The sequence below is a fragment of the Equus przewalskii genome, chromosome X, assembly GCF_037783145.1.
Source record: "Equus przewalskii isolate Varuska chromosome X, EquPr2, whole genome shotgun sequence".
NCBI lineage: Eukaryota > Metazoa > Chordata > Mammalia > Perissodactyla > Equidae > Equus > Equus przewalskii.
The window spans coordinates 36,419,009-36,442,377 of NC_091863.1; the positions used below are offsets into that span (position 1 = coordinate 36,419,009).

Sequence of the window (23,369 nt, forward strand, 5' to 3'; positions counted from 1 at the left end):
GACTGTGGCCAACTCCTTCTCTTAGTCTGTCTGTGATTTTTTCTCCCCTAAAATATATTGGGGTATCATTAGGTAAGAGAAGGTGCTAAAGCACCAAGGCTGCATACTGCATTAGAAATTTCCCCTGGCTTCCTCCTAGGGACGTCCCTAGCTGTGTTGTTGGCACTTGTCAGCTCCTTCCTGTGGAGCTGCAGAGTGGAAACACGAGGTATGCTACTGACCACAAATACTGACAAGGAAGGAAACGTGACCACAGTTATTGACAGGACTTTGTCCTGATTTGGGCTTTAAGGATATCAAAATATAATGTAGAAAATTTGGTCAGTCATGATGTTTTAGAACCAGATGAATTATAAACAAAATTAAAATATCAGAAGTAACTGTATCTAAGTAACATTAAGTATATTAATTTAACCTAACCAAAGAGTCAGGAAAAGCAAATGTGAAGATTATCAGAGAATACTGATTCACTCCCCCCCACATCATGGCTATAATTTCTAGTCATTAGTTACATTAAGTACACTGTTGTTACTCAAGAGATGTTGTGTAATAATACTGTCTGTTAAATGGGATATTCTAACATATATTACGAGAAACATAAAAATCAGCATGACTATAAAATGCATCATAATTTTGCATTTGCATAATTTTCTGTTTAAATGCATAACAATCATGTTATATTAGCTTTAAAGGCACAAACTACTCTTTTTTTTGAGATAATATAGTAAGTCTATAGAGTAAACAAAAGAAGTGAGCAGAAAGAAATTAAGCACTGGGGCTCAACCAAAAGGGACCATGGGGCATTTGAAGCTGATACGTTGGCCGAGGATGGCTAGATTTGGAGTACACCAGTGAATTCACTCTGCCTCTGAAAGTACCCTGCAAACCCAGTGAGAATCTCTCCAGCACTACGTTCATGTTTCTAAATGAAACCTTTATACAACATCAAGCGAGACAGACAAACATCCACCACATGTTGAACTTCACGTTTAAGGGATCACATGATGCTCTGGAACCTTCACCACATCCCTTATATTAAGGTAATCTTTAAGTAGGACACAAGTAAATGCTTTCAGTGTCCCATATTTTATATACAGTTTTTTCAAATTTTCAAGTCTACACTGAAGACTTGTTGATTCTAAACAGGCATCTACATTTATTAAACACAAAATTCTCCTCCCAACGATCTAAGGACCACCAGTAGCTTCTCTACAGCAGCCACCACATGCACATTCCGGCTGCCTCTTATTCTCAGCCCCTAAAACAAATATGCCCAACTGTGTCCACTAAAGAGAACCCATTCGGGAAAATAAAATAAGAAGAGGCCAACAATTTGGCCCATAGGGCTCACACATTTTGACTCATCTGGCATGCAGATGCAGTAGAACAAATTCCCTTAATGAAGCAAAGAGTGAAATTGAAAGTCTTTTTTTTTATTCCAACCTTTTGTGTGCTCTGCGTGCCTTCTCTCACAATATAGAGATTCCCAGGAGGCCAGGAATACTGCACAATGGGAAGACTAAGACACAAAAGGTGGGCCTCATCTCATTCTAGAGACAAAGCACCTTACCTTTTAGGCAACTGTGGTTGCTATGGCTCCCATCTCATCCCCAGGGAAAGTGTGCTCAAATGAATACCCCATGGTTCAGAGAGGAGTATAGGAGTTAGCAGCCCCCACCCCAGCTCTAAACCCCAATCTGGGAGCTTGGCAACTCCCACCACCCCACTTAGCCTAGCACCAGCAGGTACCTGGAGCCTGGGGTAGAGAGCCCAGGAAAGGGGCAGAGCTGGCTGGCAGGTTTTACAAATGAGGGGCTTGTCAGGTTTCACATCAGATCCTTGCCTGCTTCTGTGCCTCTCATAACACCCTGTAACATGCTGTAGGTCTCTGCTCCCCTTCCAACCTAGAAATTCCTTACTTAACTCTGTAGCTCCTAAGTCTACCGCAATGACCCGCACCTAGTAGGTGCTTACTAAATCACTGGTTTTCATTCTGAACAGAACTAACCTGATCTGAATGGAATTGATATCTAAGAAGATAGAAGCTGGAAACCTGGCTGGGCCTCACCAGGAAAGGAACAGCAAACTAGCACAAGAGAATTCCCCAGAAAACTCAAATAAGTAGTATATTCGTTGTGGTAAGCAAGAATTCAGTGAAAAGAAAAGCATTTAGATTTCCATTTCAATTGCTCGGCCAAAACATTTACCCATATTGTAGTGAGGCGGAGGGCAAGAAGGGAAAATGGAAGCCTCTGGCATCAGGCAGACAAGTTCAAATCTTGGCTCACCCTTTACTCACTGCACAACCTTCGATAAATTAGCCCCATTTAAGCCCCAGTTTCTTCATCTCTAAAATGGGGATAATGAGCCTACCCTTCTAGAATTGTTAGGAATAAATAAGACAACAAATGCGTGGCAGGGAGCAAATGCTGATATAGCTATTATAAGCTTAGCATCTGAAACTCAAAAGTAAAATCTCAACTAGGGAACAAAGATTCTAAGTTCTAAATATTATTTTCTCATTAACATACATATCACTTACCAATTCCATATTCAGTCTTATAATAAGACTTTGTAAATTCATCACAGTCGCAAAGGAGCACTTTTCTTCCCCACACATTGATGGTGGTTCCTATGGACAGGTCACTATCTTTGTAAAACTCTTGGTGTACTTTTCCTAGCTAATAAAAACAAAGGAACACAACATTGGCACCACAGACCCTCCAAAGACCTAAGCACCCCTTCCCAAAGGAAAAAATAAATTTAAGAAAAATCACAATTATATCATTTATAGCCAAATTTTTTAAATCAAATCAAAAGATGACCAGTCAATATTAACATTTTAAAACATTCTTCTAGCAATGTAGTCTACCAAATAGCAATGCAACGCATATATTTATATATGCACTGAAGCATGTTTATTATTGATAAACAGCAGTGCAATGCATACATTTATATATTCATCGATTTCATTCACAATCAATCTCAAAAGAGAACAATATGTACTTACTCCACATTTCAGGTTCCAAGGAAGTCATATTGGGAGCAGTAACAAAACATAAGATTCCTCACCTTGTATTTATCCAACAGGTAGCCGTCCACTCGGTTCTCTACCAAGCCACCATATACATTGAGAACTATTCGATCTGTTATCTCGCCTGGTTGATAGACTCCAGGTGGGCCATACTGGAAGACAAAATCAAAACAAGATGTAGTGGATGGTCTCTAAACACAGAGATGGTCCTGTTGAGGGGCTCAAGTGGGAAATATGCATTGTACGGTTCTTCTCAGCCATCCAGAGAAAGACAAGACACATATTCCATCCGCCTCTCCCTACGCTTGCTCACTCCCTGCAGGCTGGTCTACACTCCACCCATCCTTCCAGGCCCTGATGAAGGTCACTCTTTCCCCCTGACCCCTCCCATCCTACTGGCCTGTCCCCAGTCCAAACCTCCACAGCACCTACTGCAGGGTTAAACCACTTTTTGTGGTTCTCTAATTGCTTCATCAGCAGTCATCTTTTCTCTTCACTCAACTACAAAACGCCCTGAGGAGGATACTATGCCTTGCCTTCTTTTCTTTACTTGGCTTAGCACCCTGCCATGAAAGGTCTGCGTTTGCACTTGCTGGCTGAGAGAGGCAGTGTGATGAGGTCGCAAGAGCAATAGAGTGCAGTCAGCCTCTAACAGAAACTGTGGCCTGGAGCAAGTGAGGGCACTCCTCAGTTCCACACGCACTGGAGGTGACCCAAGCAGTCGCGTGAGCTGCAGGAAATATCTTAAGCAACTTACATAAATTGATAGTCATCAGTTTATCACATACAGAGGAGAACTCTGAATCATCCCCGATACATGTGACATAAAATGTAAGTTCAGATGTGTGAATTTACGATGTGCGGGATATAAGTAAGCCAAGTAACAGAAAAACAGTACATTTGGATGCAAACTCTCTTTGCCACGTACTAGCTACAGGACTTGGGGACAGATATTTATGTTCTCCGAACCTCAGTTTCGCCATCTAACTGCAACAAGGGCACTTATTCCTTGCTTTCTTAAAGGATGTTGTGAGTATCAAGGGAATACCCACCACTCTTCTCTCTTTCCCCCAGGAGAATGTAAGCTCCATGAACAGGACGTAATCCATTTTCTCTCACACTGTAACCCTAGAGCTGGCACACAGCTGACACTCAATAAATAGTTGTTGAATGAATGAATAAATGAAGCAATTGATGTCAGGGCACACTGCAAATGTCAGGTGTGTCATTATTATTTTATATTTAGCCTATCTTTCAAGCCGTTCTAAAAGCAGGTTTCCCTGGTACCTCCTGGTCACTTGCTGCGCTTACCCCAGAGCTCCCTCTGGGACAACTCCTGCCCCCACCCTCAAGCAACACAGCAGAGTTTCTGGCAGCGGGCTCAGAGAATCTGGGAGGGCCTCCTGTGACAACCAAATTAACCAGCAGTTGTTCACATCAGAAATGAGTGTTACAGTAACCTCTTCAGCAGAACTAAGAATTAAGTTAAAAAATACTTTATCCAAATAAGAAATAAAACATAACACAACCATGAAAAAGCCTTTATGTTTTTATGAGTCCTTATAGGTGTTGATAGGTCCTTAGACAGTGTTTTTTACTATATTATTTCATTCAATCTTTAGTTACTTCAGGAGGGCGGCCTTGTTAACCACATTTTAGAGACGGGGAAATACACTCAGAGAGGTTAAGTGATTTGCCCAAGGTCACACAGCTATTAAGAGGCAGACCTACAATTCTAACCCGGGTCTTCCGTCTTTGTGCCGTTTCTGTTGTACCCAAGTTATGGCCATAAATGGCAATAAATATGTGTAGAAATTAGTCTGACAACTCTTTTTCAATAATAAATAAAACGCAAAATCTGTCATTGCCGCTAGCCACTGGCTGGCTGGTCACCGGTGGCTACTTTCAGAAAAATCGCTCTTGTATGTATGCTTGTATGTGTGTGTATGCACGTATGCACGTGTTCATGCATGCATGTGTGTGTGTGTGCGTGCGTGTGTGTGTGTGTGTGTGTGTGTATGCAGAACCTAGACCAATACCATGGGATCTCCTCACTAGGCTACAGAGGCCAGTGCCCCGTGCCCCATCCAAGGTCATGAGCAATTCTTTTACTAGAGAGTCATTTACCTTCATAAGACTCAATGATGAATAGCTACCTTCTCTTGCATTTGACTTTTTTCCTTTACTTGCCTTAAGCCAAGAACATTCCAACACCAGTTTGTCATATCCTCTGTATGACTTTCATAGATGTATATTAATATAGGGCACAAAATGAAAGTTTTTTTACCAACTTGTACTAATATATGGTAACTGTCATCACATAGTCATAGCAAGATGTTCCAGATCTTCCAGCCCACAAGCATACGTGGAAAGTGATTCTGCATCCACCGCTCACCTTTGGTAGCTTTCCCCTCTGGAGCAAAAACGGCATAGCATTCCAACCTGACTTGTGTGGCAACACTTCTCTGATTTCAATAGTATCATCAGACAGAAAGTAACGCAAGATGAGCTCTCTACGGTCCCCGAACAACGAGGTTGAGTCATCCCACAGGCAGAAAAAACGCAAAACCTTCCTATCATAGTTGAGGAACTGTTTCAGGGTGCCAAAGGACTCATAGGGACGTAAGGGCTTCACGAAGTCTAGCTTCTGAAAATGAAGAAAAGGTCAATAATAGTTGTGGTTTTTGCAAAATCACTTCTGAGATGCAAGCAATCAAAGAACATAAAGATATCTTTTCCATAGACTATTCTGTGATATTTTTTAAAATTTCAACTGACTAATGACACACACACATACACACATCTAACCAGTTTTAACCTTAAATATACAGACAATAAATATTAGGAAGCTTTTCCTATTAAACATTATTTTAATACACTAAAATGCACTTCTGTAATGTTTTTGAAAACTGACCTTTCTCAAAGACTTAAAATTCTTGTTTAAAAACAGACAAAACTAATGTATGGTGACAGAAATTAAAATAGTAATTGCCTCTGGGTAGGGGATTAACAGGAAAGGGGGACAAGGGAAATTTCCGCAGTGATGGAAATATTCCATATCTTGATTTTCATGTTGGCTACTAAATTATATACATTTTTCAAAACTTGTGGATCTATACACTTAAGATTTGTACATCTGAGTCTATGTTAATTATATCTCAACCAAAAAAAATTTTGTCTTTTCACTGAAAATCCGTATCTGCATATCCTTCTTACTCATCCAAAGATTTTTGTGAAGGTAGAAGAGAAAAAATATAGTCACGGTTTTATTTTGCTCAAAAGCTTTAGATATCAAGGATCTGAAAGGCCATAGAAACAGGAGCAGAGCAAACACAGACCTTTCCACTCAGCACAGAACCACTGCCTGGACTCTGTCCCCCGCCCCAGGAACCTCTAGCTCTGCAGTCTTCTTTGTGCAACTCTTCTCTATTTGCATGTTCTCAGCCCTGTCTTGGAACAAAACTGCCCCCATTCTATCTGATGTAGCCAAACAGGATTGTTATATAAAGAAGCGCTCATTGGCAAGGGAGATGTAGGCCCACATTGGGTTATGTAATCTTATTTGTAAATTCTCAAAATTTTGTATCTGTCCAGGGCAGTCTGGGTGCAGACTTAACCCAAGACACGGGGGAGACATCATGGCCTTCCAGAAGCTCTTCAGCTTTATCCTTGGGATTTAAATAAAATTATGGGACTTCTACTTTTACCGATTGAAAAATATTTCTTTGGCATTATAAAGCCTCTAAGAAATGCATTATTGATTATATACCATTGAGGCTCCTTTCAGCTTAAGGTAAATTGTTTAATTTTAATGCTACATTTCAAGGCAGCAAACACTGGAAAAGTAAATGCATTAAAAGGCAATATAAAAGCCTCTTATTAAACTCCTAATTTTCCACAGATTTCTATATTTATTGAAGAGCTTTCTCCCTGAGGGAATAAATGCTAAAATAATTCTCCCAATCTGAAAGGAAATTATTTAAAACATTTCTTGGCTATTCTTGGTATTTATTCTCAATTCCTGGCACAAGAAATTTTTTTCTTTATAAACCTATGGCATAGTGCTCTATATATTTCATATAATGCATCATCATTCACAATCACTATCATATAACACCAGCTGTTAGTGAATGAGTGCAGTCATATACAAAGGGGGGGTAATTTGTATGGATCCATTTCTTTTAGGCTCTCTCTGCTGTTCTAAAGACTTTGTATGTATCTAGACTCTTTCACCTAGGACATTTGGAAAAAAATCAAAATGAACCCAAATCATAAATCTCCTTGCACGCCAATACGCACAGGTACAGGAATTTCACCTTAGATATTCCAGAATCAACAATATATATTTCTCAGGAGGGTTGTATGCCTACAATATTAAAGAATAATTCTGTTGGGGCTAGGAGGCAGGAATAGATGAGTAATCTTACATGCAGCTTTTAACAAGATATCAAAGCCGAATCAAAGGAGAATTTTATTCTAAATTTTATGTTATCTTCCTGCAAGGAAATGAAGAACAAGTTTTAGAAACAATAAAAATGAGACTAATCTAATCTATATGGATAGAAATGAGAACAGTGGTTACCCCTGGGTGGGGAAAGGGATTGACTAGAAAAAGGCATGAGGGAGCTTTCCAGGGTTATGGAATTATTCTATATCTTGATTTGGGTGTGGATTATAGGGGTATACGCATGTGTTAAGGCTCATCCAACTGTTCACTTAATTTCTGTGTATTTTACTGTGTGAAATCACCCTTTAATAAAAACAGAAAAAGGAAACAAAGGACAATAATGAAAACCAAGGGAAGAAGCAAGAGATCTGAATTCAAGTCCCGTATGTGACCTTCCTCATGACACTTGCCCTTGTGAGTATTCACATTCTTCTGTAAAACATAAAATTTTGGCCAAAGGATAATTTAAAAAAAACTTTAAAAAGACAACAATAATGCTACTAACATTGATTCTTTGCTCCCTACACTAACTGAGGTCAGACTTTGAACACAAGCATCCTTTCATACTGGGGGGTACGTCGGAATCATAACCCTCCTCACTCCTCCAGAACATCTCTGCATCTGATGCCACCATAAGGGGAGTTGGAAGCCCAAGGAAGAAGAGAAAAGGTATCCCCAAGGCTTGGTTCTGTAAATCAGTAGTACAGCAGCCAAGATTTCCCCAGAGTTAGGCAACTAAAATGGGAAAAGACAAGCCAAGGTGAGTGTGAGCCCCACTATTACACTGTCAGTGATCACAAAGCCAATCATGGGCTCTTAGAAGTTGTCCCATGCAAGCGGCTCACTGAAGACTTTTACAGCCTGGAAGGGAGACTCTCCATGCAGAGAAATGAGGGTGGCGGAGTGAGTGAGACTTTTCTGCACTGAGACCAACACCCAGCCTTCCCTATAGCCCAAAGGAGAACAGGACAACTCCAGTGACTATGGCCCCAAAAGTTCTTTCACATCTGCATCAGGAGCACTAACTCTGCAAAGGGATTCTCATTCTGAAGACAAGGACTTACGGATGTATCAACTTCTTACCTCTCTCCGCATCTTCAAGTAAGGATCTTCTGGACACTGTCCTGGGGCGTTTAATTTGACTCCCATATTCTTCAAAACGATTTTTGTGAATGTATCACAATCATAAATCTTGAATTTCCAGCCATAAAAGACAATGTCTATGTTGATATTGAAATGATACACAGTATAAAACTGATCCTCATCAGGAGGTGGGAGAGGAATGTGATGACGCCGGATAAAAGTTCCTATGGTATGAAATAAAATACAGCTGTTTCATCGTGCAGCTAACAAGGAAGAGGTCACAGCACATCTTTGCAACAACCCCGAATGCTTTTCCACAACAGTGAAGTGGGCAAAGGGCTGGTTCTTGCAGGCAGCATTAGTATGTTCAAACTCTGAGGGTGCCAGAGGGAGCTGAGACTTCTGAGATGCAGAGTTGTTTGACCAGCCTTGCATGTTAGTTGCCTAAGTGGTACTAGGGAAGTACTTTAATAAACCATAAAGACTAGGGTGGGATGGAAGGAGGAGGTAGGTATAAACAGAGTGGCCTAATGTGCCAGACACCGCCATCATATCTTTTCCCAGAACAAACTTGATCACGTCCACCCACTAGCACTCGATGTGAGCACACTAAACAAGGCACTAAGACCTCAAAGTAGAGTGCTCACAAAAATGTATACTCTTGGTTCAAAAAACTAAGCTAATAAGCTTTAATATGGTAGGTGTCAATACCATGATTTACAGCTTCTAAAGGTATGAATGACTTTATGCTGTTCTGAAGCTTCACAGAATCTTCTTTCCTCTACCAACCTCTTCTCCCTCCTACTTTCTCTATAGCCTCTGTCAACTCCACCCAACTACCCCCACAAACTGAGGATTATCAGAGGCTTCATAGTTTTAGCCAGTGCTCTGGGACAAAGGTCCTGAATCTCATCTCCTCTTTTACTTCGCCCTATGATGCCCATTCACTTCTCCTTTTGAGAATACGGACCCAGGGTCCCCAAGTATACACAAAATGGTGATTAGCCACTGGAGGTAAAAGGGTTCCCTTCCTAGATGAGTGTACCAACTATATCACACCACACCAGCCAACTTATCTAAACACTGCTGAAACCTATTGTCAAGAATTGTTTAGGGTTTGTGATTTTACCCTACTTTCAAGCTAACAAATTGGCCTGCCACAGTTTCATGGATGCTGGTAGAAGACACAAGCTGCTTTGATTAGAGATAAAGGGCAGTTTATTACTCACAGCAATAACAGTAGCCAGAACATCAGCATTTTTTGCACCAGTTTCCTGAGCCTCAATTCCTACAGGATGATACAATAAGGTCCAGATAGCCCCCGCACACACAGTGGGTACTTACAGGAGAGGAACCCCGAGCTTAGGGAACCCGAATCTTTTATAATGGGCAATAAGCATTCATGCCTTTTGTCTCAGAGGTAGACATTATCTTTATTAGACTGGACAATAAGCATGTCTGCCCCTTGTTCCCAAAGGAGACAACATCTCTATCTTCCAAGGCTATGAGCAAACCTGCGCTTTGCTCCAGAGGGAGAGACTATCTTTGTCTTCCAAAGCTGTTTGCTATATAAATATCCTTGAAGAGAGAGTCTAGAACAAAGAGCAGTCAGTGCCTCTGCTTGCAAGATCTACAGAAATGCAAGATACCAGTGGAGAATTATCTCTCAACATCTGTGACTGACTTAGGCCTGAGAATCTGCTCCACGAATAAAGAGAAAAGGAGAAAAGGCAAGCAGAGCCAAGTGAGGGTCTAATGGTTCAAGAAAAACTGGCTTGTGGGACCTTTATATGGAAGCATTTAGTATAAAGATGTCAAGCAATCTTCTTCATATTTTATATAGCATTGAGAATGTCGCCTTGTCTTAAAGTCTAGAAATACTTAGAAATTATTCATTCTATTCATTAAGGAACATTTAATGAATATCTTCATGTGCCAGGAACTGTGTTGAGCTCTGTTCCATTATTCTACTAATCATCTTTTCACTCTGTTGAAAGGAAATTAACTAAAATTATTTTCATCTTCTTTTCTTTGTAGCAATTTTTAATTACTTGGTACATTAAATTAAAATGATAAAACTATAAAATTAGAACTGGCCTAGAATATTTTTAAATGTACTACATAAAAGATGATATAATTTTACTGCAAAAAATTATACTTCAATTAGCCTTTAATTCATGCCACTGAAAACAGTATGCAAATTATTTAATCATTCAAGATTAGACATTTAGAACAAATTGCATACTTAAACATCTATAAAAGCATGAGCATTTCAGGTATTTTCAGAAACCATTATATATCTCTTTAAAAGTACTTATATTGTGACAGTTTTTAAAATATATAAGATTTATTCAACAGCCAGGAGCTTCTTTAGAAATTCCATCTATCTTGCATTTGTACTTCAGTATAAAAATTCCAGTAAGCAAGTCAGCGCTGATTTCTGTTCAGTAAGACTTCGAATAGGAATCCTATATTTTTCCAGGTGGGAAGAACTGACTGACCCACTGAGTTTTTAAATAATAATAATAATCACAATCATCATTATAGCCCTAGGATATGCTTTCATATACATTTTCTCATTTAATCTTCAATAATCCCATGAGGCAGCTAACGCATAAAATATAAATATTCAGTTTATGGATGAGAAAACTAAAGCTCAGAGTGGTTAATTGATGTGCCCAAGGTCACACCCTAACAAATGGCAGAAAAGATCTTGAACCTGGGTTTTCAAGCTCTAAGTAAATACCATTACTTTCCACAGTTTGCACTACTAAGGTATATCTCACGGTACTGCAGACACAAATTACTTAAGCGAAGGAGAGTAAGGAGTGTTACGGCAACACAGAATAGAAATGGGGAGAAGGGCTGCCAGCATCATGAAAAGGAGAGAGAGAGATGATAGAGCTGCTCTTCCAAAAGAACAACTTCCCTCTTCTCTAAAGGCAAATTTCTAGAGACGGCCCACTTGCCAGTTGCAGCAATCCCCCCTCGAGGGCCAGCACCACTGTATTACCTACACCCCTCCCTTAGGAGCCTGCATACCCTACACCCTCACACTCTTCCTTATCTTAGCTCCCACACTTCTCTCACTAAGTGGTACTCAGGAAAGGCCCTGGAAGTTCTTAGGGGTAACAAAAAAAAGATTCCCGACCATCCATGGGTTGGAAACAGAAGGCAGATCTAACACCAAACAAGAAAATATTAATATCAAGAAATCCAAAGTCCCAATTCCATGTTAATCAGAAAATTAATGTGGGCTATTTGAAATGTATGGTAGCACACGACAGCTTTCAATAGTATATTCGTGGGATCTCTCAACTGCGTCCTTTGGGGATTGAAATTTCTATTTATTGGTAATTGTGTGTTTATAGTCTTCCATGATAAATGCAGAAACTCCACCAGCAGGAATTTGTTCTGGAATATCAAAGAAATGGGCAGGATGCTATGTCTTTGGAACCCGAGATCATTAAGGTACGTAAATAAAAATAATGCTACAAAATGGAAAAACAACAAAAGCACCATATCTGCCCTTTAAATTTTTAGATGTTTATTGTCCTAACTGCCTCGTAAAGACAATTTGGGCAAATGTCCATCATCAGTGCTTGCTTTTAAGCTCTTCCTTATCTTCATATTCTACGTCTCTCTTCCTTTTTAAAGGCCCTGCTATCTGATTGTACTCTGCAAGCTTTAACTTTCTAACATTTCCCTGTGGTTTAGATCAAAATGATGATATATCCATTTATGTTTAATGCTTTTTCATTTCATTCCGTTGGGACTGGCTTTAGATCTTTGTTCAAACCACTAAATTTAGTTTTTAGGAATTCACCTTTCAGAATTAAGACTTCAACCTCCTATCTGTATCTTAATTTTAAGTACGTTTACTTCATTTTAGTAACGTTTAGACCTAGAGTACATCCAAGTCTAGAGGCAGGTACTTCTTAGGTAAATGAATATACAACTGGAATTGCCACTTGTCACCATGTTTACTAAGTTTGTATCCTAAAAATACTAAGACCCTTCACTGTCATCAGACGAGAAATAGTATCTTTCTTCCCCCCTTTTGTGTTCATTATTATCCCTTCACTAAAGTGACTATTCCATTTTTATTTTTATAAAATGTCACTTTTAGAGTTTTTGTTTCATAACTTTTTTATATAGATAGCCTGACCTCTGTCTTGTAGCAAACGAATTAAAAATTCCACATCTCTGATCATAATAATAACAATCGCATGCATCTCCCCCGGCCTTTGAATGAGCCCCAAACGATAGCATGTTAGGTGCTTTAATGTCCTCGTGCATTACTGCCTTCTTGCCTAGTTCTTCTTACATATTCTATGATCTGCTCCCAAATACCTCCCACTCCTCATCCCCTCACTACCCCACCTCTGTATCTCATGCTGTTCCTTTTGACTAATGTGTCTTCCTCTTCCATCTTTATCTGGAGAAGCTTTTGAGGCACTACTCAAATGCCTTCTTCTCTAGTGGCTATTGGCTTTTCCTCCTCTGATCCCAAAAAGTACCTGGTACCACTTATGATCCCTGCATTGTGTTATGAACATTGTCCATCATTTTTCCTTTCCCTTTTTCCTCCCTGCCTTCCTTCCTTCCTTCCTTCAACAAATATTTATTGAACAGCCACATGGACCAAGCACCTATCTTCATGGACCAGTGACTTACCTCCACTCTTAAATTCTACTCTGCCCTATTCAATGACAACTGCCCCCCAGAAAGGTCCACCCTTTGGGGTTGCCAAATTTAGCAAATTGAAATATAGGATGCCTAGTTAAATTTGAATTCCAGATAAACAATGAATAATTTTTAGTATAAGTATGTCCCATGAACTATTTGGGTCATAGTTATACTAAAAACTTCATTACTTATCTTAAATTCTAATTTAACTGGGCATTTTGTATTTTAACTGGCAATCATACTACCACCACTCCTCTACTTTATGGGGCACAGTACTTAGATATAGTATATGCCCAATATGAATGAATGACATATAAATGACCTCTATTTCGTGATTACGTTTGCTTGCTTAAGGTAGATTATCTTAGAATATAAAAAATATACATAAAAAATACTACCTGTTGAGGGGCCAAAACAAATCACTAGGGGAGATCAGTGTTCCTAATGAAGGATGCACTAAGAACCAAGTGGAAGCCAGTTCTTGACCCCAGGACTACAGAATCAGAAATTGTTTAAAAAAAAAAACTTTCAAGGATCCTAAAATCATGGAGTATGTATCCTAGGGGAAGAGACAGATAATAAACAGATAAGCAAACAAACATATAATTTTTAAAAAGAAAAGAAATTCTTTGAGGGGGCCAGGAAATTCTGATGATCACTCTCAATTGAGAACAACTGGTATAGACCTTATAGAAAATCATGGCATGTTTCTAACTGTCATCCTTTCTTTAGCATAGATTAGTCTGGCTTGGTAGTATTTAACAAACAATTATTCTGTTCGACAATTGAAGGTAAAACTACTGGGATTAACCTCTGACATTCTTGGCTTGGTGTAACGTTATTTTAACTACATTCCCACAGAACAGTAACCAATTCTATAAATATAACACATCTAACCAAAAAGAGAGTGATGTTCTGGCAAGAAATGAAAGCAAGCCTTGAAGTACGACAGTGACTTGACTTATAGCACACATATATCTCTCTGCCAACAAGGATTTGTGAACTTTAAAAATACGTTGTTATGATTAGAAGCTGTATGTAACTAAATGCCTATTTTGGCATCAAGCTTTGGGATGCCTCTTTTGTTTCTGGCTTATTCCAAACTCTCACTTCTCTAAAAATAAGTTACATGATAGGAGAGGCAACTAAAAGGGAGGCTAATTCATCCAGGTGCGCTAATTTCTGAATGGGCAGCTCCACGAAACAAACAGGTGCATCTGACCTTCCAGTTCATCTGGAAAATATCAAAACCCTGCGGAAGTGACAGGAACAGCATCAGTGCGCAGCACCTAAATGTAACCCCCAGCCCCTTCCCAGGGCCCACAGGTACATGAAAAGTAGTCCCAAGCCACTCAAGACACAACTGAAAGAGACACCTACCCTGTCCCACCAAGATCTGAGCCACTGGCTCGTTAAGCTTGTTTTCTTTTTCCCAATCATTTAGTTTAGGAAAGCTTGAAGAAGGCATTTAATGATTTTCCAAAGTATCCTCTGTTCAAACACACCTTCCTTAACAAGAATCATCATATTAAATACTTCAAGAGACACTGGTTTCTTGCTAAACAAAGCTTGATGATAGAGTGGTTATTCGTGTTTGTCTTCCACAGGACTTGCTATAGCCCACAGCTATTTCCACTCTGCTCACAAATTCAGTCTCATTACAGATTGTGATTATCGTGTATTCTGGCCATATCACGTGAGCTGTGTGTTCGCTCAGGGAAATGTCCTGATCAGAGTGAGCCAATCAGAAATTCTGAAATTTTCAAGAGATTTTTTTTAAAATTGTCTTTTACTCAGGTTTTTTTCCCCAAGTCTTTATGAATAACGTTCACTCCTACCCACATAAAAATTATTTTCAAGTAAATCATTATGACTTTCTTCAATTTGCCTCTGGAATCTGTCTATGTGAGATTTGAAACCAAGAGGCTGAGAGAATTGAAAAGTCTTAATGTAAGCCTTTCCAAGATCCTCATAGCTGCTACGTTTCATTTTTCTTCTTGGATAGTTTAATAAAACTAAGACTCACTGGAGAAGGGCCAGTGAGCTACAGGAATATCAGCTTTCACTTAAAAAGTAATAACAATAAGGACAATGCAAGTCACTAATGCAGGTTTGGGGTGTCCTATGACCTCCAGTCCACCATTTGTGTAAATTTGGTGTCATGTGGGGAAAGTAAAAAAAATAAGCAAAGTTTAGTTAGGGAATATCAGAGTAAAGCACTCAACTGAAAACTTGTAAGAAACTATTTCTTGCTAAAGTAATACTGTCACTTATCTAAACAAACACATTTAGGTAAAACAGATGTTCACAGAAATTAAAAGTTGTAAATTTTCTTTCTCTTCTGAAGTAACTGTCCAAACATTTTCTCATCCATTCTTGTCAATCTTTAAAAACTGCCTTATATGTTTAAAATGATCCTAAAGAGTCTAAAGATCTCTTGTCCCTTTACAAAATAAAATGTCACACTTCCAACCTTAAAAGTCTGTGAAAACCTTTTTCAAAATATCAAGGCATTTCTATATTTCCTGAAAGATTTACCATTAAGCCATAAGTCCTCCAAACAAAAAGACCATGGAGTGGATAGTGTGTCAGAGCACAAAGAATAATGAGGATAGCTCATATTGTGTCTTCATACCAATCCTTACCTTCTCCCTCCACTAGTAAAACCAAGTACAGACACTAAATCGAATTTTCTTCCTCATTCTACCACCTCAACAGCGGCTGTCTTCCAACATGGTATAATAAGCCTGATTCTGTTCATGATCTTGGCAGCCATGATTCCCAATCCACATCTCTAGTCTTGACTTTTTTCCTGAAAACACACCCCAAGGTTCCACCTGCCTGGTGAGTATCACCATACAGATGTCCCAACCCACCTTCAAAGGCCTCATGACCCAAACAAACATACTCCAGTTCCAACCACAATGCTGCTCCCTGCTCCGTGTTCTTGGATTTTAATAAGGTATCACCATCCTCTCAACCACAGAGTGAGCTCTGAGACAACCAGTTAAGATTCAGATGGAGCAAATTACCTCTCTAAGCCGGTTTCCTTTTCTATAAAAGCTGACGATGACCTACTTTAGATGACTGTTGGGGGATTAAATGAGATAATGATAAAGTAGGCACCTGATCATTAGATATTCCCCTTCCTCACTCTCTATATTTAATCGCTGGTCAAGGCCTATCAACTCTGCCAACCAAATGCCTCTAAAATCTTCCTACCATCATTGTCCTGGTTTGGACACTCAGCATTCCCAGCCTGAACGATTGCAAGCTCATGGATGGTCACCTTGCTCCCTTTACTCTCCAATCTGCTTGCCTATAAGCTCCATCAGATAGGAGTATAACGGGTCTTATTCGTTTTGTCTGTTTTCCCAAAACCCAGCACAATGCCTGGCACAGAGTCAGCATTCAACAAACACTTATTGGCAATGCTGACTGGCTCCAAATTCATCATCCAGACACAATGAAGCCATGCTCTAAGAAAAACCTCAATCCCACGAGCACTGAAGGAAGTCCTTTGCATACCGACTCATCACAACCTTACTCTCAGAGGCCCATGGTCCCAAAATCCCTGTTTATCCCCCTCGAACCCCACTGTGGTATTACTAATATAGCAGCATTGGGCCAAGATAAGTAGTTAGTAAGCAAAAAAGTCGATTCCACATAGCCAGAAAATCATAAGATGTGTGTTAAATAACAATAAGTAAATAGATAAGTAAACTATAAGTAAGTAGAGCACATATGTTAAACATAGAAAGAAAGAGATGGAAAGACCAAGAGATGACTAATTTTCAGTAGCTATTAAATATTCATGAGACACCTGGGCTCTAAATATTCATGATACACTAAATATACAAGAGGCAGTAAATATTCATGAGTACTCAATATTCATGAGGGCTTGATTCGGCCACTCATTCATTGGTGACACCCATTCTGGCCCCATGTGTCCTTTGCCCAAGAAACACAAACAAACCCATGACTATTCAGCAGGCTTACTGGCAAGCTACAGCTGTGGCCAGGCCCACTTGTCCCTGCACTCTCCAACAGAGTAAGTGTGTTCCACTAGCCTGAAATCCCTTCTGTCTGTGGTCCTCCTTGCCTGAACTTCAACTCTGGTTGCCAAACCACACTATTAGCAGGAAAGGCTGCTATTCTTTCAGCAGAGAGAGACAGGGTCATTCCCCGTCCCAGGATTCAGGCAAGTGGTCCTTCTACCCACTCATACCATGTCCTATGTGTGTGAACCTATCCCATCGCTTTCCCCTTGCTTCCCACTGTGTGTTTTAAATTGTTTTAATGCGTTGTGTGATTTATGCATTTTAATATGGTTCATGAGACTTCTGTTCTATGGCCTCTGGGAAAGCCTGCATGCATGCTTCTTGGAGGTCAACACTGCATCAAGGTAATACCCACCCGACACTCTGGCTGCTGTGTAGAGAAGAGATTGTAGGAGGAGCAGAGACCTATTAGGCAGCTATTCCATTCCTCTACTAAAGAAACGAGGGTAGCTTGGGTTAGGATGGTAGCAAAGGGGATAGAAACACATGGACAGATTCAGGATATGTTTTGCTAGGAGAATGAAGAACAAGGATGGTGGGTGTGAACAAACAGGGAAAGTAAAAGGCGTCGAGACTGCAGTCAGAGAAGGCAATTTCAGAGCCTAAAATATTAGAGATGGCAATACTCCAAAAGACAAAGAGACAACAACGTACCTAAGAATCACAGCTCCTCATGGATCAAAGGGGCCTTGGAAGGTCATCTACACCAACCAGCAAACAAATACATGACTCCCCTCCACACCTCTACTAAGACATGCCTCCAGGGCCATCCATCTATACCAATGACCAAACAAATATATGACTCCTCTTACTTTCACCCCTATACCTGACCCTGACCCCCATGCTCATCCAGAGCCATCCACTACAACTTCCAACAGCTCTCTGCTAGAAAATTATTCTTCTTACTGACCTGAATTCTGACCCCCCCTAGGTCCTGTCCTTGAGGATACAGAAAATTAGGTCATGCCTCCTCCACATGACAGTCCTTTAGATTCCTAAAGACATTTATCAGGCTCACCTGAGCCTTCCCTTTACAGACAAATATCCCTTTTCACCATTCTGCCTTACACGTAACAAATTTTCAGTCCTTTCACCATCCTGATTGCTGTCCCCTGAAGGCATCCAGAACTCAGCATTGTCCCAAGTCAAAGACTCATACAAAAACAGGAGAAATCAGTCACCTCCCTTGATCTCTGCCATATTTCTAATAATGCAACCTAGGATTAGCTTCCCTGGTGGTCACATCAGAGTTAATTCTTGTCTGGCTAAAGTGGAGTATGGATAAAGATGACTGGCATACGTGAGGTGAAGACACAATGATCCTCTGTTGAAGTACCGTTAAAGTCTGTAGTTAACAGGTCTGAGGATGAGAAGAGGGTGGCTGAAGCAAATGGCAGTGAATTCAAGAAAGAAGAGAGAATACCAATCTGGAAGTGGCAGTGAAGAACAGTTTTCTCTCTTCCCCTGAGGGTGTTGTGAAGGAAGTGATGTGGTCATAGCAAAAGACCAAAGAGTTTGAAGAAAAAAGTCAAAGACACAGGGGAGTTTGCTCATACTAGAGCAGCACCTGAAAGGATACCAGTTGAAACAGCTTCCTTAAGCTTAGGTACCATGTTGTATGATTAATACATATGTAGAACACCATAGAAGAGTGACAGGAATGGCCAATGTTGACGTATTGGCATGTAGAAAGCTGATAAGTCACCATCAATAATTACAAGCTAATAGTATGTTTATATTGACCACCACCACCAAGTGAGATACCTAAGCAGTAGCATGGGGTCTTTTAGAAAGCTAGAGAAAGGCAGTAGATAAAGACAGGAGCTAAAAGTGAAAGAATCATAACTCTGTTTAAAAAGATACCTTGAGGCAGTCCACTATTTCTCACCCCTGGTTCATTTACTTGAATTGTGTCATCTTCAAGGTAGAAGTAGATTTTATAGCGTCTTATTCTATAGTTTTCTTGACTTTTTTCAGGCACTTCATCTTCTAAATAGGCATCAAAAGATAATACCTGTTGGAATCATAATTAGAAACAAAGAAATGAAAAAAAATCAGCAAACTTAAAATAAAGCTACTGCCTATATATTTTTTGTTAATGTAAAGAAAAAAGTTGGGAAGATTTTTGCAAGAAGACATCCCCACATCAGCTATGAGAATGGATATACGATCTAGATTACAGTATATAAAGATTATTTTATATTTTCATCACCATCTGGTTAGAATGAGAAAATGATATTCAAGCAATAAATCCATCATTCAGCTCTACCTTAAATCGAACTAGCATCTGTCTTTGGAATTTCACAGTGGGATTCTATATGTATGTGTTACAGAAGACAAAACATTCTTTCCCACAAGATGAATATAAGTTTTGCCATTTTTTCCCCATTAAAAACAACACAAAGCTACCTTGGTTCTAGAATAAAATTATCCTGACTTCTGGTCCTGCTGATTGCTTGCCTTGAGGCAATTCAAACAGGCAGATCTGAAATTCTTCCAATGCACTGGAGACTCCACCATACACTTCTTCAGGACCCTCAAAAAGCCTAACTCAATGCTAGACCTAGTCTCACTGTGTGTTTTGGGGGAGGGGAGAAGTGGACGTTAATAGGAGAGGTGGATTCTAAAGTAGTTACAGTAAAAATCAGAGATAGTAAAAAATACCCTTGAAAATTCCTTAACCCCTTTAGAAAACTGTGCCTCTCAGTAAGTTCAACATAGTCCATTTTTCTACCACGTTGAAGCAGAAGACTGACTACCTCTTCAATTGAAGACCAGCTGAAAGAGCTTCCTTAGGCTTAGGTACCATGTCGTATGAATAATACATATCTTTAACCATCGGAATTACTCTCAACACGGCGACCTGCTCACACAATGAGAAAGACATGGTAATTGAGGGAACAGCAGATTCAGGCTACCATTTCAAGCTTGACCAGGGCCACGGATTCCTTTAGAGCTCCATTTTAATATTCCCTTTGCTCTCATTTTTGATCAATTTTTATAATTAAAGTTGCAAGAGTTAATTGTACATATGATGTAATACCAGGGTAATTCAACATGGACAATATAATATATATGAGTGAGTCTGTTAGGTGTAACCTACCCTCTAGGAGTGGTCAGTTATCCTAATTAGGAATACACACTCTGGGAGTGTTTAGCAAATTTCTATCAGAAGCCTACACTTCAGAAGTAGCTGGAAAAATGCTTCAGTAATTTATCTCTGATCAACATAAGCAGCTTTGTTAATTACCATAAAGGATGTTAGAAATGCGTTTTAGTTAATGAAATTATTGTATTCAACATGAATCGATCAGTTAACAGATACTGACCAAGCATTTTCTTTACCAGAACAGGTTCTAAGAATCTAGTAAGCCCAGAGATCTACACCCTTCACAATGGCACCTTTGGCTTCATTCCAAAATGGTCCTATGTTCAGCTGCTCGAATTTCTGGTGAAATCATCTGGCCTGATCCCAGTTAGAAAGTTAGCTAAACCTACTACTAGAATGTTGTCATATTTGTGTTGAGTGAACATTTCCAGTAAAATGCTGTCAGATGGGTACAGGGTTTCCTTCTGAAGTGATGAAAATGTCTTCAAACTAGATAGAGGTGATGGTTATACAGCATTGTGAATGTACTAGATGCCACTGAATTGCACACTTTAAAATGGCTAATGGTTAATTTTATGTGATGTAAATTTTACCTCAGTCGAAAAAAGATGTGGGACACTGAATTGTGTTGGACACACTAAAATGGTGAATTTTATGTTATATGAATTATACCTCAATTTAAAAAGTAGGGGGGAAGAAAGATATTGTTGGAACACCTAAAAAGACAAGAGAGCTGGAGTGTCATCGAGCTTTCAGTAAAGGTAGCGTGGGGAGGGCTGAATACGCCACCTCAGAATGTGCCACTTTGGCACGTGGATTATTTTGAGCTGAAAACAATCAGAGCCCAGTAGACTCAGGAAGAACTTTTTACCTTCCCCTTCACTGCCTAAAAGAATTTAGATAGGAGGCCTTTGCCAGGAAGAGAGCTATTACCAGAGAAAACTTTTTATATCAGAAAGACTTATCTACATGGCATGACAAACATTTGTTTACCAAACATTTGCTCTTCTCATCTTCCTATGAATTGTCTTCCTCCCCTTTGAAGCCCCAGACGCCTACCCACTTCTCCTTAGCTCTGGATGGTATATAAACCTCAATTACCTGACTGCCAGGGTGTCTCATATTTTTATGGGGCTCCTGTACGTACAAAGTGTGTTTTTCTCCTGTCAATCTGTCTTACGTCATTTAGATGAGCCAAAGAATCTAGAAGGGAAAAGTTTCCCACTCCTACAATAGTATTCCACCTGAAACATGTTTTTTCTTTGTAATTGGGTCGGGAAGTATGGAGAAAATTTTCATAGCTCTCACCTACCTCTATGTATTAAATGCTATTGGTATACACTTGTGAATGACCAAACTGGAATATCAGTTGACAACACTGCCATGTATGTAATCATTAAATATTTATCAATCAAATGATGCATTAAAAGAGAATAAAGGATGTTAGATGGACATAAAGAGACAAAGAAAGATATTATTTTAGGTTGGGCTTCAATATTTCTAGAAGAGGGACAGACTGATATTTCATGTTTTCGTCACCTGAGAATACAGGGTTGCCAAACTCCAGCATGAAAGCTCACAAGTCAGAGTGGTCGAGATGGAAAGATAGAAAAGGAAGAGGGAGAGGAAATTGTGAAATGCAGCAAAGTAGAAAGCGAGGGAAGAGACACCAAATAGATTAAAAGTGATCTCACAAAGATAAAAGACCTAATTGCAACGTAACGTGATGTACCAGAAAAGCCAGAGAGAAGGAACTAAAATAAAAATTGCTAGAAATGAAAATTTATAGAAACATAATTATGATTCAAGGTTTCATCATAATTTATGATGTCAAGCATAGCCTAGATAAACAAGGTCCTAGAGGGTATAATTGTCTGTAATTTTCTTGAAAATGGAACGTAAATGTCATTTGGCAGGACATGTGATCTTCAGTTCCCCACAGGCCTCTGCAAACCCTACTGTATCATATGAGGTTACCTGTCAGATCCCCGAGGCATCTGGATTTTTAGCCTAGCCTAGAGGATATAAAATATGAAGTCAATTAGTTTTAAATAATAGATATGTGATATTTCCTCATTATAAAGGAAAAATTTTAAATGTTAGTATTTCTCATATCAGGATCTTCTTGCAATTAAAGCCAAAAGAAACCCAAAGCAGTCAGGAGTAACTTGATGTAAGGTGTAAATTTAGCCTTATGGGGAGGGATTTAATCCTATTTTCATGTCAATTGAGTTATCTGCTTTGCATTGCATATCCCAAATAGGTGGATTTTAACATGAATTTGGATTCCTAATTTTCACTTAAAATGTTTTCAAAATGATTACTGTCTGATGTAGCATTGACACAAAAAATAATTATGTGTAGAAAATTGTCTATTGCAGGCTAGGCAATGCAACCCTAAGAGAAAAGCAAAAGCCTAATCTCTCAGAATAAACCAGAATTTTTAAAGATGGTGAGTTTGGTGTGACCAACGCATGAATCATAAAGACTATTACTCAGGAACCAAACATCTTAGTGTCAAAAACTTACAGCTGAATTTCTAGAGAAGCTGTTAGGAAAGAGAAATGAAACACCAGTAATGTTCAATAAGGCTCAACATTTTAAAAAGAGATCAGCATCACAAATCTAAGCTTAAAATGTTCAGGTTCTATTTGATGAAAAAGGCTCAGACTTAAATTGTGAGGTACTAAAGAAGAAAAGGGAACATAATAGTAAGAACAAATGCATGCTACTATAGGTTGGGTAGTAGTGTTGTTGAGAAAAAAAATTTCCTCTACCCTTCAAAGGTTCCTTTAGCTGGTCTAATAATTAAATTGACATGTGACAGATTAACAGGAGAAAAGAAAATTTAATTTTGCACAAACAGGAACCCCATATACATGATGAGAGGTTCAAAGACAGAAAGGTAAAATGAGGCATATTTGCCATCTTGAGCCAAGGAATAGG

The 23,369-nt window shown here is 39.2% G+C and overlaps 1 protein-coding gene across 1 annotated transcript in view; it reads right to left on the reverse strand.

Moving 5' to 3' along the window:
* The window catches only part of EFHC2 (EF-hand domain containing 2), a 178,531-nt gene that overhangs the window by 99,913 nt on the left and 55,249 nt on the right, over positions 1–23,369 (reverse strand). The window contains exons 3-7 of the mRNA XM_070605966.1: positions 19,178–19,328; positions 8,565–8,788; positions 5,430–5,681; positions 3,073–3,186; positions 2,543–2,681 (exon numbers count right to left, since the gene is read on the reverse strand). Of these exons, the coding sequence (XP_070462067.1) occupies positions 2,543–2,681; positions 3,073–3,186; positions 5,430–5,681; positions 8,565–8,788; positions 19,178–19,328 (880 nt within the window). The remainder of the gene's footprint in view (positions 1–2,542; positions 2,682–3,072; positions 3,187–5,429; positions 5,682–8,564; positions 8,789–19,177; positions 19,329–23,369) is intronic.